At 43.1% G+C, this 15,962-nt stretch overlaps 1 protein-coding gene across 2 annotated transcripts in view; it reads right to left on the bottom strand.

The window, feature by feature from the left end:
• Positions 1-3,278: 3,278 nt before the first annotated feature.
• Positions 3,279-15,962, bottom strand: part of evi5l (ecotropic viral integration site 5 like) — a 34,345-nt gene continuing 21,661 nt past the window's right edge. For both annotated transcript variants that reach the window (XM_041838997.2, XM_041838998.2), the window contains 7 exons: positions 13,387-13,503; positions 13,171-13,311; positions 12,191-12,358; positions 10,995-11,141; positions 10,470-10,565; positions 10,185-10,280; positions 3,279-6,843 (listed from right to left, as the gene is read on the bottom strand). In XM_041838997.2, coding sequence (XP_041694931.2) covers positions 6,529-6,843; positions 10,185-10,280; positions 10,470-10,565; positions 10,995-11,141; positions 12,191-12,358; positions 13,171-13,311; positions 13,387-13,503 — 1,080 coding nt within the window. In that variant the 3' untranslated portion in view covers positions 3,279-6,528. The remainder of the gene's footprint in view (positions 6,844-10,184; positions 10,281-10,469; positions 10,566-10,994; positions 11,142-12,190; positions 12,359-13,170; positions 13,312-13,386; positions 13,504-15,962) is intronic.

Below are 15,962 nucleotides of genomic sequence, written 5' to 3'. Positions count from 1 at the left end.
TGTATTCAGCCACTGAGATGTAGTGTTCAGTTCAGTGAAGCCCAATGATACTGATGGGGAAGAGCATGTCTGTAGCAACTCTCCACTCAGCAGCAGCCACCTCAACCACAGAGCTTCCTCAGAAAGACCAGACAGACTCCACTGCTGAGCAACAGGTCTTACTGTTGCCCTAAAAACACACGCATCGCTGCTTTGATACAGTATATAGGACCAAACAAGTCGAGATGTACTCGCTCTAATCTCTTCACTTTCAATTGACCAAATGTCCTCTTTGTCTTGAGGATGGTATACAAATCTGTCAGTCTACTTCATTGTTATATCAAAACTATTCACATGATCACAAAACAGGAAGATGTGTAGAAGTGAGGCAAGAGAAAACCAAGTTACAAGAAATTGGATGAGGGAAGGATGGTGGGGTCACTTGAGTACTGTGCTGCACAAAGTGTCAACACACATAGCTAAAGTGTTGAGACGGGGGGTGTGGGGGTGTGGGGGGGGGGGGGGGGGGGGTGGGGGGTGGATTTCAAAATGGATGTTAGAGCAGAGAGAGAGGAGAGGGAAAGCCCAAACCGTAATGAACTGGTAAACCAATGTTGTGATGAGCAGAACGGGGGAGAAAGATAAGAGAGAGGGACAGAGAGGAAAACAGGTTCAATGGAAGATTACAATGGATTTTACATCCAAATGAAGATAGGGGTGCACACAATCAACACTCGAGTCAGCACAACAACACCGTACCACCACAACATGGCATCTGAGAATGTGTAGTGTCAATGTTTATTTCATATCAATCATCATCAAGAACAGAACACTGAAATGTTTTCATAATATTGTCATTAATATCATCTTTATTACTGTCATGAATATACTTGACAACACATTGGTAGAATTGCAAGAGAGAGTGAACAAGGTTGGAGGGCGTAAAGTGGATCCCGACCTGCTGTTACATACAGTGGGGGAAAAAAGTATTTAGTCAGCCACCAATTGTGCAAGTTCTCCCACTTAAAAAGATGAGAGAGGCCTGTAATTTTCATCATAGGTACACGTCAACTATGACAGACAAATTTAGAAAACAAAATCCAGAAAATCACATTGTAGGATTTTTTATGAATTTATTTGCAAATTATGGTGGAAAATAAGTATTTGGTCACCTACAAACAAGCAAGATTTCTGGCTCTCACAGACCTGTAACTTCTTCTTTAATAGGCTCCTCTGTCCTCCACTCGTTACCTGTATTAATGGCATCTGTTTGAAATTGTTATCACTATAAAAGACACCTGTCCACAACCTCAAACAGTCACACTCCAAACTCCACTATGGCCAAGACCAAAGAGCTGTCAAAGGACACCAGAAACAAAATTGTAGACCTGCACCAGGCTGGGAAGACTGAATCTGCAATAGGTAAGCAGCTTGGTTTGAAGAAATCAACTGTGGGAGCAATTAATAGGAAATGATAGACATACAAGACCACTGATAATCTTTTTAAAGTTTGCTAGAGTGCATTTGGATGATCCAGAAGAGGATTGGGAGAATGTCATATGGTCAGATGAAACCAAAATAGAACTTTTTGGTAAAAACTCAACTCGTCGTGTTTGGAGGACAAAGAATGCTGAGTTGCATCCAAAGAACACCATACCTACTGTGAAGCATGGGGTTGGAAACATCATGCTTTGGGGCTGTTTTTCTGCAAAGGGACCAGGACGACTGATCCGTGTAAAGGAAAGAATGAATGGGGCCATGTATCGTGAGATTTTGAGTGAAAACCTCCTTCCATCAGCAAGGGCATTGAAGATGAAACGTGGCTGGGTCTTTCAGCATGACAATTATCCCAAACACACCGCCCGGGCAACGAAGGAGTGGCTTCGTAAGAAGCATTTCAAGGTCCTGGAGTGGCCTAGCCAGTCTCCAGATCTCAACCCCATAGAAAATCTTTGGAGGGAGTTAAAGTCCGTGTTGCCCAGCGACAGCCCCAAAACATCACTGCTCTAGAGGAGATCTGCATGGAGGAATGGGCCAAAATACCAGCAACAGTGTGTGAAGACTTACAGAAAACGTTTGACCTGTGTCATTGCCAACAAAGGGTATATAACAAAGTATTGAGAAACTTTTGTTATTGACCAAATACTTATTTTCCACCATAATTTGCAAATAAATTCATAGAAAATCCTACAATGTGATTTTCTGGATTTTTTTCCCTCATTTTGTCTGTCATAGTTGACGTGTACCTATGATGAAAATTACAGGCCTCTCTCATCTTTTTAAGTGGGAGAACTTGCACAATTGGAGGCTGACTAAATACCTTTTTTCCCCACTGTACATGAGAGAAGTCCTACACCAGGGTTGTGTTTATGAGGCACCAAACGGAAGAAAACTGACTGAAACCGGGAGGAACTTCATGGACTTGTCCAATAAGAAACACACATTTTCATTTTCTGTTGCAGAATGTTTTAAAATATTTTACATTGCGTGCCCTAATGAATACAACCCAGGGTATGCATGAGGACACAGTCCATCATTTTTCTTCTTCTTTGAGACAGACAATGGCATGTACAGTACATTGTAAGCGTTCCAGTTTCATTCTAACATTGTTATATATATTTTTTTATCCTTCAGTCCTAGCTCAACAGTGGCCTTCCCCTTTCTGAGATATTTTTGGTGAACACCACCCTAAACCAGAGTGAAAATGCTGAACTGTCTAAGAAAATTGCATTTGATATACATGTCATTTATATACTATGTATAAATCTACCTACATGATGGCACTATAGAAGATTTAAACATGGAACAAGACCAGTGGTGTAAAGTACTTAAGTAGTACTTTAAAGTATTTTTACTTAAGTCGTTTTTGGGGGTATCTGTACTTTACTTTTTATATTTGACAACTTTTACTTCACTACATTCCTAAAGAAAATGTACTCCATACATTTTCCCTGACACCCAAAAGTACTCGCTACCTTTTGAATGCTTAGCAGGACAGGAAAATTGTCAAATTCACACATCAAGAGAACATCTCTGTTCATCAGTACTGCCTCTGATCTGGCGGACTCACTAAATACAAATGCTTTGTTTGTAAATTGTCTAAGTGTTGGAGTGTGCCCCTGGCTAACCATTAAAAAAAGCAAGAAAATGGTGCTGTCTGGTTTGCTTAATGTAGGGAATTTGAAATGATTAATACTTAAGTATATTTTAGCAATTACATTTACTTTTTTGATTAAGTATATTTAAAACCAAATACTTTTAGACTTTTACTCAAGTAGTATTTTACTGGGTGACTCACTTTTACTTGAGTAATTTTCTATTAAGGCATCTTTACTTTTACTCAAGTATGACTCAAGTACTTTTTCCACCACTGACCAGGACTACTATACTCTACAGTAGGTTGACTCAACACATGGCATTCAAACTCCCTCCCATTGCTAAAGTAATGCACTGACTGACTGGTCCAGGATGTTACAACAGACAACTGATTTCAGCTGCTACACTGGTTTTTAACCTCAAAAGGTGGTTATTTGTAATACTTGAGCGAGCAAAAGATAGGCTACATGGCGGTGGAACCCCATTGGAGGAGCTCCCTTATTTCTTCGGCAGTTGGTGACAGGTTCCCCCTTCATCCATCATCACTGTGCGACAAAAGCCAGGTACACAACAAATCTGAGTACATGGCATAATTTGAACATAAGAAAACAAAGCATGATACAAAGTTGGGATGCATAGGCTTGGTGGCATAGCATCATACAGTACCTCAATACTACCAAGAACCTTTACAGGTGCTCACCAATACTGACATGAGACAGGGCCTTAGCTTGCTACACTAAGCACTCCAAGCATCCACTCCAATATTCCCAGGACAGCACTCACTGCTTTAAGTCAAGAGGAGATCTTTAATCTTAGAATCTATATCTAGAATCTTTAAATATAGATTCTGACTGTTAGAATCTATATCTAGAATCTGTTTAGAATCTATGTCTTAGAATCTATATAACACCCTTTTGAATATATTACTACACACATCCTCTACAGTCTGCATCAGCAAATCAACTAAATCGTTCTTGTGATATATTTATATAAATACTTTAGTTTTCAGGTTGTCATACTGTATAATTCAATAATATTCCATACATTTTGCTTCCACTGTTGTAAGAATATATTAATGTGATATGTGAAGTGTCTGCCACAGAAGTAAGACAATGCTCCTTCCATCTATATTAATTAAGTTTGTATGGAACCCTTTTCCCCCTTGACGTTGGGAAAGCAACTACATGGAGCTTCTTTCTGGATGGCTATCATCGATTCCCATGATCAACTCTCTCCCATTGATACAAACAACATATTTGAATGCTTTGGAAACATGACACCAAGCCGATGCATTCATCACCCCACTCCTAGTGACTGAGCTAAAGCTAATTCTAACAAGTGTTTGTCTTATATTCAAGACAATTGGGATGATATGCCACATAGTTAGCCAATGAGGTATATACACTAGGCAAAATACTGATTCCAGTCTGACACCTGTGCATTATAGCCATCTGAAGCTGTAGTAACAGCATGCATCAGATAATCAGACATTTTCAGTAAACACATTCAACTGAATGTTTCCATCCATCCCTAAATCCTATTGGTAACAGGCAGTAGAAAGAGGAAGTGATGTCACAGTTGGATGTTCTGGAAGGAGAGGTATTGACACATCATAATACATTACCATGACTGAGACGAGAACAGCAGAGACATAAACAAGAGTGATGACCCTGGTCCAACTTGATAATTATATTTATGATGATCTGAACCGTACACTTGTAGCTCTTATTTTTTTATTGCCTCTGATCGGTCAATACCAACAAATAGCTTTCTCATATATTCAACTTCAAATTAACCCCTTCACTTCACTCACACAGCCTTTTGACGGACACATGCCAATCAGTCCCAAACTAGTCAAACTATAGCCTCACCATTAGACAAAATGAATGATTGACTGAGCCATTGTTGTCCTTTTACAAACACTTGTGGGTTAATATCTGCTCTTAGGGTTTAAAAATGCCTTAACACATTTCAAATAGTTTATAAAGGAGTTCTATATGTGTGGGTATTTCATAAGCCATAGGTAGAGACATCATTATGAAGTATTGCCATAACCATTCAACAATTTCTTCACGGTAGTTTTTGTACTCGCAACTGATTCCTGGGAGAAAGACTGGGAGAAAAAAGGAAAATCATAGCAGCGTGTTCGTTCTGTCTCTTACATGCATCGTTAATTACCCCGTCCGTTGACACCTCAGCGTTAGGATTCAATTTGGCACAAAGGACCGATGGAACTCAACGTATATATAAAGTTTGGCCGCTGTCGGTATCTATATATTTATATAGATATATAAAAAAATATTAAAATAAATAATAACATAAATAATAGCAGAAAAAACAACAATGATTTGGCAACGTAGAGATTATTTTTTACATTACCCATCGTAATTTGCTTGCCTTGTTTCATTTGCAAGGCATTGAGACACACAACATACATATTTCAGTAAGGTAAATTGATAATATTAATCTATGCATGGGATGTCATCTAGTAACATCCTTATGATATTGATGTGTACAAGTCCATACCTTACTCCTCTCTTCTCCTACCTCTATCCTTCCATCATTCCCTCCCATTTCTTTGAAGAGTGTGTATTGTGAGGTTACAGTGGATGGTTGTTTCTATTTTAACAGGCAGTGTAGGTGGCTAATGGGTCTTCCTGGAATGATGGAATGACAGAAAGAGAGAGACAGAGAGAATAGGAGAGATCGAGAGGGTGATCAACTTTTCTGGGAGAAAAGGAGGAGGAAAGAGATGGAGGGAGACAGTATGTTTCACATCTCTCATGGGACAGTACAGTACGAGCAGGGTCAAGCCAAATAAGACATCCATCTCCTCTTTCACCGATCCCAAGTCCATATTGAAGTCCTTCCAATTTGAGGGGAATCATTTCATCAAAGCGATGTCCTATGCATCTCATAGTCACTGCTGTGTGGTATGGTTGGAGTACTGAAAGTTGAAAGCTTTTATTTTGTCAATTTTCAGTCCCTTTTATTTTCTTGTTTTTCTGTGTGGATAGGATATGCTTGCTGCACAGTGAGCGAGCGTACTGAAGTAAAATGTTATTCACTCGGGTCCGGAGTGCAGTGTGGAAACTAATGGCAAGGACAGGACAGGAGAGGGGAATTGACTATACCCCCATAGGGAAAACATGGTCTGCCGGTGAGAATGTAGAGGAGAAAGAGATTGAGGGAGAGCGAGTGAGATAAAGAGAGAGATCAGAGTGAAGGAGAGAGAGGAGTGAAGAGAGAGGTAAAAGGGGGAGATGGAGAGAAGATAATTACAAAAAGAGGAGAGACCATGGCACCAGCACGAAGGAGGGGAGGATGTCTGTTACAGGTTACAGTAGTTTAGGATGAGAACAGTAGTACAGTAAATTTGGGGTGAGTACAGTATCTCTACTGTATCTTCAGTAGTCTAGGTCAGGACCAGGGAGTTCCAGGGACCTCCATGGCTCAGTTGTCCAGGACCTCAGCACACACCATGCTAGTGTAGAGCTGCTGCGAGGGGCCGTGGTGGGGGTGGTCCGGGTGGGCCTCCGCTTCGCTGTCGGTGCTGCCCTCGCTGTCCAGCCTGGCCGAGGGGTGGGGGTGGGGCAGGGCGGGGTACATGGCGTCGGGGGGGATGGGGCTGGGGAGCAGGTCCTCATCCGAGCTCAGGTAGTCGACTCCGGCCGACGAGGGGCTAGCTAAACACAGGTCCGGGTAGCCCCCACCCCCATCCCGGGAACTAGGGGCGAACTTGGAGCGCTGCCCGCGGAGCTGCCTGATCTAAAAGAGAAAGAAATAAGGATATTTAAGACATTCATACCCGTAGATCATTATCACAATCATCTAGGATATTACTGATCTCACAAAGAAAGGCTTTTGGTGGTATTTCAGTTGGTGAGAAGAGTGTGTACACTGGTTGGAAAGTGACCCATTTCTATAGCAACCTGGTATGGTGTTGTAGCCTGCGGTGAGAGCACGTCAGACTGGATTTAACTCTGTGTGTGGGTGTGTTCTAAATCTAGTACCTGGTAACTGATACAGTTGAAGTCGGAAGTTTACATAAACTTAGGTTAGAGTCATTAAAACTCGTTTTTCAACCACTCCACAAATTTCTTGTTAAACAATAGTTTTGGCAAGTCGGTTAGGACATCTACTTTGTGCATGACACAAGTAATTTTTCTAAAAAAAATTTACAGACAGATTATTTCACTTATAATTCACTGTATCACAATTCCAGTGGGTCAGAAGTTTACATACACTAAGTTGACTGTGCCTTTAAACAGCTTGGAAAATTCCAGAAAATGATGTCATGGCTTTAGAAGCTTCTGATAGGCTAATTGTCATCATTTGAGTCAATTGGAGGTGTACCTGTGGATGTATTTCAAGGACTACCTTCAAACTCAGTGCCTCTTTGCTGGACATCATGGGAAAATCAAAAGAAATCAGCCAAGACCTCAGAAAAAGAATTTTGTAGACCTCCACAAGTCTGGTTCATCCTTGGGAGCAATTTCCAAACGCCTGAAGGTACCACGTTCATCTGTACAAACAATAGTATGCAAGTATAAACACCATGGGACCACGCAGCCATCATACCACTCAGGAAGGAGACGCGTTCTGTCTCCTAGAGATGAACGTACTTTGGTGCGAAAAGTGCAAATCAATCCCAGAACAACAGCAAAGGACCTTGTGAAGATGCTGGAGGAAACAGGTACAAAAGTATCTATATCCACAGTAAAACAAGTCCTATATCGACATAACCTGAAAGGCCGCTCAGCAAGGAAGAAGCCACTGCTCCAAAACCGCCATAAAAAAGGCAGACTACGGTTTGCAACTGCACATGGGGACAAAGATCATACTTTTTAGAGAAATGTCCTCTGGTCTGATGAATCAAAAATAGAACTGTTTGGCCATAATGACCATCGTTTGGAGGAAAAAGGGGATGGCTTGCAAGCAGAAGAACACCATCCCAACCGTGAAGGACGGGGGTGGCAGCATCATGCTGTGGGGGTGCTTTGCTGCAGGAGGGACTGGTGCACTTCACAAAATAGATGGCATCATGAGGAAGGAGAATTATGTGGATATATTGAAGCAACATCTCAAGACATCAGTCAGGAAGTTAAAGCTTGGTCGCAAATGGGTCTTCCAAATGGACAATGACCCCAAGCATACTTCCAAAGTTGTGGCAAAATGGCTTCAGGACAACAAAGTCAAGGTATTGGAGTAGCCATCACAAAGCCCTGACCTCCATCCTATAGAAAATGTGTGGGCAGAACTGAAAAGGCGTGTGTGAGCGAGGCCTACAAACCTGACTCAGTTACACCAGCTCTGTCAGGAAGAATGGGCCAAAATTCACCCAACTTATTGTGGGAAGCTTGTGGAAGGCTACCCGAAACGTTTGACCCAAGTTAAACAATTTAAAGGCATTTCTACCAAATACTAATTGAGTGTATGTAAACTTCTGACTCACTGGGAATGTGATGAAAGAAATAAAAGCTGAAATAAATCATTCTCTCTACTATTATTCTGACATTTCACATTCTTAAAATAAAGTGGTGATCCTAACTGACCTAAGACAAGGAATGTTTGCTAGGATTAAATGTCAGGAATTGTGAAAAACTGAGTTTAAATGTATTTGGCTAAGGTGTATGTAAACTTCCGACTTCAACTGTAAATAGGTTGAGAAGGTCTGTCGATAAGCTTTACAGAAAGTCAGATTGCCTGTGGATTTTCAGCTGCCAGTACAGATTTAAGTCTGTTTTACTATGAAAGAACCTGCTGAAGCACCAACCATTTCACCAGTGTGTGTGTGTGCGATCACATATGAAACCTGCATCAATGACGTGTAGTAGGTGTCCCTTGCGTGACAAGCCACAGCCGGTCTCCGCTTCAGCAAGTACGTGTGTGTCTGTGTGAGCGTATGTGTGTGTGCATGTGTAGATACCACACTGATTCAGTACTTACAGAAAACTCTGAGATTTGTATTGAATTAGGCTGGTAGGAGGGGGAGGGTAGTGGTTAACCAATAGGAACACTATGACTAGGCACTCGCCCACCTCTTCCTCTTCTGTCTCGGTGTACAGCAGAGCTCAATCATGTACACTATGCTGTCTGGGAAAAACAGATCTGATTCTAGTTCAGCCCTTTCCGAAGTGTATCAATACTGTACTATGTTGAAATGAATCATATTGTTCAGGGACAAATCAGAATATTTAAAAGTCATTGGCATGACAAGCACTTTAAAATCATAACTTGAAGTTACTAAAAAAACATGTGAATCTCTAGTTATGATACGGTCCAACACCAAAACATGAATTAATTTGCTAAATAGATGCCTGTTGTGCCTTCTGAAGGTGAATTTCTCATTTCTAAACTTGAACCATATTTTAATACACAGTAACTCAGTTGAATTGCTAGGAATTTTGAGACCGGAAAATTACTGCTTGCTAATTTCGACTTTGTCATGAATATTTCGGTACTCTTTACGGAAAGGCTCCATATGATGAATATAACCTACAGTATGCACTCTAAGAACTAGTGAACAGAAAAGGGCAAGGCAGTGTCATCACTCCCTCCTCTGACATCCTTGTCACGCATAGCCTCTCTCTGAATGAGCAAGTGTATAGCGTGGTTCAGCTGTGTTTGTGTGTGTGTGTGTTTTTAAGTATGTGAGAATCAGTGTTGTCTAGTTCTCACACGCATTCATCGCTCTCTTTCTGAGGTCTGGGGTTTTGAAGGGGTATGTCTGTTTTTTGGTTGGAAATGTCATACAAAGGAAGGCCAGTGTTCCCTGATTGCAAGAAAGGTAGATTCTAGTATGTCAAGCTTCATGTGGCGACCAACATCTATCATTTCAGAGAAATACAAAAAGCATGAGGGGATCTGATTCACATGTAGCTGGGTTTCAATGGCTAAACTAACCCCAGCTTTTACTGGTGTGTGTGGGGGTGGTCCCGTGTGGCTCAGTTGGTAGAGCATTGCGCTTGCAACGCCAGGGTTGTGGGTTCCATTCCCACAGGGGACCAGAACCAAAAAAAACTATGCAAATGTATGAAGTCCCTACTGCAAGTTGCTCTGGATAAGAGTGTCTGCTAAATGACTAAAATGTTAAATGTGTGTGTGACCTCGTTCTTGAGCTCTCCGATCTGGTCTCGAAGCTGGGTGATATACTGCCTGGAGTCAGAGTGGTTCAGCTGACCCTGGATCAGACCCTCCTCCTTCTGTAGGACACAGGGATAGGGGGATGAGACACACAAACTCACGTACGCAACCGAACAGTCAACGCCAAAGAATCAGGGAAGACGATCTCTCCAATGCACACATACCACCCAGAAGAAATCTAAATACACTTGACAATGACATCCAGTCAATATGAAAGTCAAGTTTAGATCTGTATACAAACACCACACCTGTATCTCCAGCTCAGCTATCTTCTGTCTGAGCTCAGCCATGGCAGCCATGCTGTCAGCCTCCCGCAAGCGCACCGCCATCACCTCCTCTTTACTCTACAGAGAGAGGGAAGAGAGAGGTAGAACAGAAAAGATAAAGACAGAATGAGAAAAATCACCTCTGGTGCAAAGCCTGAGTGAAAGCCACTAGTCCATCTAGTTGTGCAATAGCGTCTGTTTGAATTGCAGCCTCACACACACAGCCCACTTATTAATGTCACCCTTGACTGCTTCCATTTCCCCCCACCCTCTCCTTTACCCACCTCTCTCCCTCCCACCATCTTCTCACCTGGCAGTCAGTCCACTTACTCCACTACCTTCCTCCATCCGCCCCATACCTTCTCCACTCCCCCTCTCCTCCCACTTCCATCCATCCCTCCCTCTTTCTGCATCTTCCTCTCCCTTTCCCGTCTTACCTTGCAGCCCACTTATCCCACACATATCAATGCTACCATTGGCTACCTCCATCCTCTGCCTCTCCCCCACCTTGCAGTCGAGCTCAGCCTGTTTCCTCTTCATCTCGGTGAGTTGGGCCTGCAGCCCCTTGTTCTGGCCTGCCAGCTGCTGCAGCCTCTCCTGCAGGGCGGCGCTCTCCACCTCATGGCGCCCAATCAGCTTGCCATGAATCTGGTTCTGAAGGTGAAGAGAGAGTGGGGACACTGTCAGAAGGCTGAAAGCGTAATTAGTCACTCTGGATTAGCGTCTGTGAAATTACAAGTATTTTAATGTAATGTATATGATATTAGTTGTCTGCCTCTGTCTAAGTGTTTCAACAAGAAATAATCAAGTTTGTAACAGAAAGCTAATTTGAGAAATGAACAACTTGTACTTCCACACACTCAAATCACCCGTTGACATCAATGCATTATTTATGTGAAACTGAGTTATGCACACGCTTGTCAAGTTACATTAAGACCCAAAAGCAGGTTGACGTTTATTGGGATGAATCTTGTCCTGGAGGCAGAGCTGAGCGATTTCCACTAGATGGGCAGGCTGCAAAGTCAAAATTGGCTATATTATAAACAAAAATGAAAACAAAAATGAGCTTTTTAGTCTTAATTTAAGGTTAGGTTTCAAATCTGCTTTTATGACTGTGGCTGTGCCAGCTAGTGACCCCTCTACAGAGCTGCCTCCAGTACATGAGTCATCCCAATAAATGCCAATCTGAGGCCCAAAGTGATGAACTGTAAAGAAAATGTGTGTGTGTGCGCCTATGTTGTTGTATAGAGCTGTGAATAATCCACCACAACAAACATCTCACTCATCAGGGTGAGAAACATGAGTGTGGAACTGAATGTTAAAACACTGAGCAAGGTACTTTTCATAAATCAAAAAGATGAGACAGTCAATGTATCTTCCTTACCACTTTTATACTGCATTGTCCTTTCACAATGTCATATAATGTCACACTATTTGTCCTTGGAATTTATCTATCATTTCCACACAGTATTTGATGTATGAATTACCCCCTAGTCATTTAGGCCTAATGAAAATATCTATTAGAAATGTGATCCAACACAATGCATTTCCCTAGGCTGGTCCCAGAACTGCTTCTGCCGTCTTGCCAACTCCTATGGTCATTGTTACGTGCAACAGACCTGGGAACAGACTAAATCAATAATATAGCACAAACAGATCTGAGATCAGGCTAAAGTATTTCACCATAGTGTTACTCCACTGACCTGGCTCTCCAGCTGTATGGCTTTGAGTTTGACCTCCCTGAGTTCAGCCTGGGCCTGGGCCTCTCTCAGACGCACCCCCATCAGCTTGTCCTGCAGCTCGTTCAGGGCGTTCTTCTTGGGGGATTCCTTCCAGTGACCTCCAACCCCACCGCTTTTTGACATGTGGTGCTGGAGAGAGAGAGAGGAACCGAGACGAAGAACAGGTTAGAGAGCCACAACCATGGTGCATAGGTTCTCCATCTATCTCTCTCTTTCTTGTGCCCCTGCTGGTTTACATCTTTGGGATTACTTTCATGTCTGAGTGGTGACAGAGAGTAGAGGTTTGCTGAATGTATCCTTCATCCTTTTATGGTATGATGACTCCACTGTAATCTTGTTGATTCACTAGTAGATCTATTAATCTACCTACCACTAAATGTAACCGGTGTGAAATGGCTAGCTAGTTAGCGGTGACGTCACTCGCTCTGAGACCTTGAAGTAGTCGTTTCCATTGCTGTGCAAGGGCCGCAGCTTTTGTGGAGCGATGGGTAACGATGCTGACTGTTGTCAATGTGTGCAGAGGGTCCCTGGTTCAAACCCAGGTTGGGGCTAGGAGAGGGACAGAAGCAACACTGTTACATTGATGCTGTTGACCTGGATCATTGGTTGCTGCGGAAAAGGAGTAGGTCAAAGGGGGTGAGTGTAACCGGTGTGAAATGGCTAGCTAGTTTGCGGTGCGCGCTGGTAGAGTTTCAATCAGTGATGTCACTCGCTCTGAGACCTTGAAGTAGTTGTTTCCCTTTTTGTGGAGCGATGGGTAACGATGCTTCGAGGTTGACTGTTGAGGTGTGCAGAGGGTCCCTGGTTCAAACCCAGGTTGGGGCGAGGAAAGGCACAGATACTGTTACATAAACACTGTTCTTCTAGTCAACTTTACTATGCTCTCCCCTTCTAAAGCCTTACGTTCCCTAATGTACAGACCTCTGTGGTGTGTTACTTACCTGCCAGCGCTGGTTGAGCTCGGTCACCGTGTCCTGCATCTCTCTGAAGGAGTGCAGTGTCTCCAGCTCTCTGAGCTTCACCAGCTTCAGCTCATCCTGCAGCTGGGCCACGTTGTTCTCATCAGGCAGAGAGCTGCTTCTCTGGAATGCACACGATGAAGATATGAAACACACAGATACAACCACACACACACACGCACAGGTGTGTTCTCTTACCTTCTCTAGGTCCAGTACTTTGTCCTGCATCTCTTTGAGGGCTCCCAGTAGCTCCGCCTCCTGCAGCCGGGACTGCTCCAGCTGCGTCTGCAGACCGGTCACAAACTGCTCTGTGTACTGAGACACAACACATGGACCAATTATAAACTGAGACAACACACTGGGACCAATACCAAACTGACACTACACATACCAACCAATCACAAACTACTCTGTGTACTAAGGCATCAGAAGATAAAGATCATCCACCCAGCAAAGTCAGAAGAGGACTGGGCCAACCCTCAGAGACTGGTTCCTCTCTAGGTTTCTTCCTAGGTTCCTGCCTTTCTAGGGAGTTTTTCCTAGCCACTGTACTTCTGCATCACTTTCTCTTTGGGGATTTAGGCTGGGTATCTGTATAGCACTTTGCGACTGCTAATGTAAAAATGCCTTTTTAAAATACATGTGATTGATTGATTGGGTCAGAAGATTGTCTAAATGGCAGGATATGGGAACCGCTCAGTCTATCAGTGTATCCACGAGGTGGATTCACCTCATTTGTGTACACCCAAGCTGATAAATGAGTGATGTACTAAAAGGAGATGTGGAGTACAGCTCTGTGTAGCTGTGGCTGCGATAGTTGTGGTGGGATGGACAGAAGGGATGTGGTGGGCAAAGACTGCAACCAACCCGAAAACATGGCCGTTTCTCACTAGATGCATTTCAGAGAGAAGAGACAGAGAGAGATGGTGAGAGATAAAGTTGGGACAGACTAAGAGAGTGAGAAACCAATATATTTGTAGGTGTATGCATGGCATAAAAGCCTTTCTTTCTTTGTGAATTAAAGTACCCACTCAGTTTCAATGTGAGAGAGAAGTGAGAGGTGGGGGTGTGAGAGTTCTGGCTTGGTAATATACTCAGGCTAGTCATCGGAGGCACAACACACTATCTGACCACACCTGAAACTCCAATTCCATAGCAACAACACCACACACACCTATACTACTGATTCTCTCCATGGCCCCAATACTAGTAGATCTAAACCTAGTTCACTGTGTGTTGAAAGACTGATGGAGGAGGAGGAGACAGTCAAGGAAATAATGTCGAGACGTGTGAACTCTCACACACCCTATTCTTCACATGGTGAATGAGTGTAATTAGTGTGAAGAGAAACTGCACATTGTTAAAATACTACATAGCCATAATATGACATTTGAAATGTCTCTATTCCTTTGAAACTTTTGTGAGTGTAATGTTTACTGTTCATTTCTGTTTATTTCACTTTTGTTTATTATCTATTTCATTTGCTTTGGCAATGTAAACATATGTTTCCCATGCCAATAAAGCCCTTTGAATTGAAACTGTGAAACCAACGTCTGTAGAAAGAGTTGTGGTTCCTGACACATTTAGTAACAGAAACATATCGTCATCTTTTGTTTTTGCCGTAGTTGGGGACTTGCATTCAAAACGGATTCAAGCACTAACTGACAAACACGTGTTTGAATAGACAAAAACGACTTTAAAAAAACGACATGCTGCACACATGATGCAGCGCACCTTGAGGCAAAGTCACAGAGGAGCATTCAGTGTTGCTGTAGCATACAACACACACAAACACACAAGGACAGGCGACACACAGCTGCCAAAACATAGCTACAATAGAATAACCGAACCCCGGCCTCCCGAGTGGCGCAGCGGGAGTGGCAGCGATGGAACAACACTAACTACTAATTGAATATCACGAAATTGGGGAGAAGGGGTCAAAAAACGACTAACTGAACCCCTTTTGTGCTGTCCCAGCTGGACTACAGGCATTGTCTGTCTGTCTACGCTTTCAATATCACACTATTGTCCACCTCACCATGGCTGTCTGTCTACACCTATACATTAGATGGCACATACAACTGGCTAATACAACACCAGCCCTGGGTGAACACAATGTTATAACACTATGGATTTCAAACAGGTCAAACGTCAAACTCTATACAATGACTACCGCCCGTAGCACTCACGTTGGTAGCTATGAAGTGCCCCAACAGATCCACAGATGACACAATCTCAATCGCACTCCACACTGCCCTTTCCCACCTGGACAAAAGGAACACCTATGTGAGAATGTTGTTCATTGACTACAGCTCGGCGTTCAACACCATAGTGCCCACAAAGCTAATCACTAAGCTAAGGACCCTGGGACTAAACACCTCCCTCTGCAACTGGATCTTGGACTTCCTGACGGGCCGCCCCCAGGTGGTAAGGGTAGGCAACAACACAAATGCCACGCTGATTCTCAACACGGGGGCCCCTCAGGGGTGCGTGCCTAGTTCCCTCCTGTACACTCCCGGTTTACCCACGACTGCGTGGCCAAGCACTACTCCAACACCATCATTAAGTTTGCTGACGACACAACAGTGGTAGGCCTGATCACCGACTGTCATAGACTGTTCTCTCTGCTACCACACGGCAAGCGGTACCGAAGCGCCAAGTCTAGGTCCAAAAGGATCCTTAACAGCTTCTACCCCCAAGCCATAAGACTGCTGAACAATTAATCAAATGGCCACCCGGACTATTTGCATTGACCCCCCCTTTGTTTTTACACT

The sequence above is a fragment of the Coregonus clupeaformis genome, chromosome 20 (genome assembly GCF_020615455.1).
Source record: "Coregonus clupeaformis isolate EN_2021a chromosome 20, ASM2061545v1, whole genome shotgun sequence".
NCBI lineage: Eukaryota > Metazoa > Chordata > Actinopteri > Salmoniformes > Salmonidae > Coregonus > Coregonus clupeaformis.
This window is presented reverse-complemented; position numbering and strand designations above follow the sequence as displayed.